Here is a 2,500-nt window from a genome sequence, read left to right on the forward strand (position 1 = left end):
AGAGAGAGAGAGAGAGAGAGAGAGAGAGAGAGAGAGAGAGAGAGCGAGAGATAGATAGATAGAGAGAGAGAGAGAGAAAGAAAGAGAGAGAGAGAAAGAGAGAGAGAAAGACAGAGACAGACAGAGAGAGAGAAAACAAAAAAACACAGCTCCTCGAAAGAGCCAACTCACAGTCTTCCTTCTCGAGGTCCTGCATCGGCCCGAACCCTCCGATGGCCGAGAAATGAGGGAAGTTGTCCGGCCTCCCTACGATGAAGCCGGCGCTGTCCTCCCTCGCTTCAGCCACGTCTGCGGAAAGCGCTTGTGTCACTTACACGTCTGGAGGGGTAAGTGGGAGCATTCGACTGCTTGAATGCAAACTGTGAGGACCTTTGTTTGTGAGGTTTTATACTTAGGGTCTGGTCCTCCTTGACTTTGTTGTAAGCTTTTGTCCAATTACTTTTTTTTTTCATAATTCGGTCTAAAACTATATAGCTCTTTGATGTTTTCAAAATACATAATATATGTGTGTGTGTGTGGATGTGTGTATATATATATATATATATATATATATATATATATATATATATATATATATATATATATATATATATCGTATCGTCTCATATCATATCGTATCATATACAGTCGTATTATATCACTATACTGTTGTTATCACTCAAGAGAAAGACAAAATCAAGATTAGTTAAGATTAGTGTTGGGGAAAACGGGATTTAAGGCATGCACGAACGTCTTCTTACTATAATGTCTCAATACATAATGTAATAGTTTTAGTAACACACTGATAAATTAGTCCATGCAACATGCCAGACAATAAGCAACATAAAGTCGGTTACTTCTTCTGTCCAGTCTGGTCATGAGGTGAGATTTAAGATTTAGTGCAACATCAGATTGCTTGCAGGTCAGTCTCATCAAGACAGAGGTACAGCATTCACAGCCAAAGAGGATTCTGTTATTCTCGTGTACATGCAGAGCCCTTGAAGGAAATTTTGGTCACAGGATTCCTCTTTTGGTTAATCGAGTTTGTCTGTGAGTCGTTCCGAACAAGTCGTCAGTGTCGGGAGTCCGTCGGGAGTCCGTCGGGAGTCCGTCGGGAGTCATCTTACCGGAAGTGACAGACTGATCAAACTGACGGCGCTGAGCTACTTGGAGGCTCCTTCGTAAAATGGGGATATCCTGCTGGCGCGTGGCCTTGGGCATGAGGCGGTTCCGGAGGAGGATGTGTCTGGGGGCACGGACCGAGTTGGACGGGGGGAGAATGTGAGCAGGGGGAGAGGGCCCGGGCCGTAAGCCAGGGGTGAGGGTGCTTGGAGGAGAGGGACGTCCTAAAGGGGTATGTCGTCCTGAAGAGGAGGGTCGTCCTGGGGGGGAGGGTCGTCTAGGGGGGGAGGGTCGTCTGGGAGGAGGGCGACGTGGGTGAGTGGGACCTTTGGTGTGCTTTGTTAAGGGCGGCCTGACGTCTCGAACGCCCGGAGGTTCAAATGGAATCTCCTCGAACTCGAAGTCCTCACTAGAGAAAGGAGCGTTGAAGTTGTCTAAAAAGTTGACCGACGGAAAGCCCTCGAACTCTGACAATTCGAGCAGCTCGTGATTAGAATCGTGGTTAGTTTGATCGTTAAATTGGATGAAATCAGGCTTTCTGGGTTCAGACTTTTTGAAAGGGTGCGGCCTTTTCGACTGACGAGACGCTCTTGCTCTATTGCGGGGGTTACGTCGAGGGGGACCGGGCCTTGGAAGGCGCCTGAAACGTTGCCCTGAGGCTGACTGTTGAAGCTCTTCACTGGTGTCCACAAGGTCTCTCTTTCTGCGGCTGTGATGCTGAAACCGGAAGTGTCCTGAAGGGATATTCACATTAAACCCGGCGTTGGCATTATTGGGGAAGAGGCGGACAGCTGCCTGGGAGGGATCATCGGATGCTACAGGAGAAGGGTGGTTATGAGGGTGTGCTACAGGCCGGGGTTGGGTTTTGCGTACAAAGCGGTTCTTATTGTTTCTAAATAAGCTGTCTATTGACGTGGGAATCGTGCCTTCGTAGGGACTGGTTAAGAAGCCTTCTAACGTGTCACTGATACCCTGTCTCTCTTGAGCCACGTCCAAGCTTCTCCTTTTCATGCCCAACATGGCGAAGAAATTAGGAATTCTGAATGGAAGCGAAAAAGACTGAGACGCTGAACTTGGCTGTGCTTGTCTGTTGGGCCGTTCAACGTTGGGCTGTTCAACTACTTGGCTACTACTACTGGGAGGTTTAGACTCTACGCTTGGGTTTCTGGGGAACCTGTTGTTACGGTTAAGAAGGCTACTGATGGAGCTGGGGAGCGAACCTTCCCAAGGAGAAGACAAAATCCCGGCGAGCTGAGAAGACACGTCCTGTCGCGCAGACACGTCGCGCTTCTGCCTGGGAAGACGAGCCGACTCAAAGCTGTCGAACCCCGTAAACAGGGCATCGAACTGTTGTCCTGCGAAGGTTGAGGAGGGGAAAGTGTCCTTGGGGCGGGTGCGT

General features: G+C 48.8%; 1 protein-coding gene across 2 annotated transcripts in view; it reads right to left on the reverse strand.

Moving 5' to 3' along the window:
- LOC122256899 (uncharacterized) overlaps positions 1-2,500 on the reverse strand; it is a 47,555-nt gene that overhangs the window by 8,641 nt on the left and 36,414 nt on the right. For both annotated transcript variants that reach the window (XM_043021871.2, XM_043021870.2), the window contains exons 4-5: positions 1,107-2,500; positions 172-288 (exon numbers count right to left, since the gene is read on the reverse strand). The exon at positions 1,107-2,500 is cut by the window's right edge and continues 499 nt beyond it. In XM_043021871.2, coding sequence (XP_042877805.2) covers positions 172-288; positions 1,107-2,500 — 1,511 coding nt within the window. The remainder of the gene's footprint in view (positions 1-171; positions 289-1,106) is intronic.

This window comes from Penaeus japonicus, unplaced genomic scaffold, assembly GCF_977035675.1.
Source record: "Penaeus japonicus unplaced genomic scaffold, GWHDUDI00000001_assembly GWHDUDI00000029, whole genome shotgun sequence".
NCBI lineage: Eukaryota > Metazoa > Arthropoda > Malacostraca > Decapoda > Penaeidae > Penaeus > Penaeus japonicus.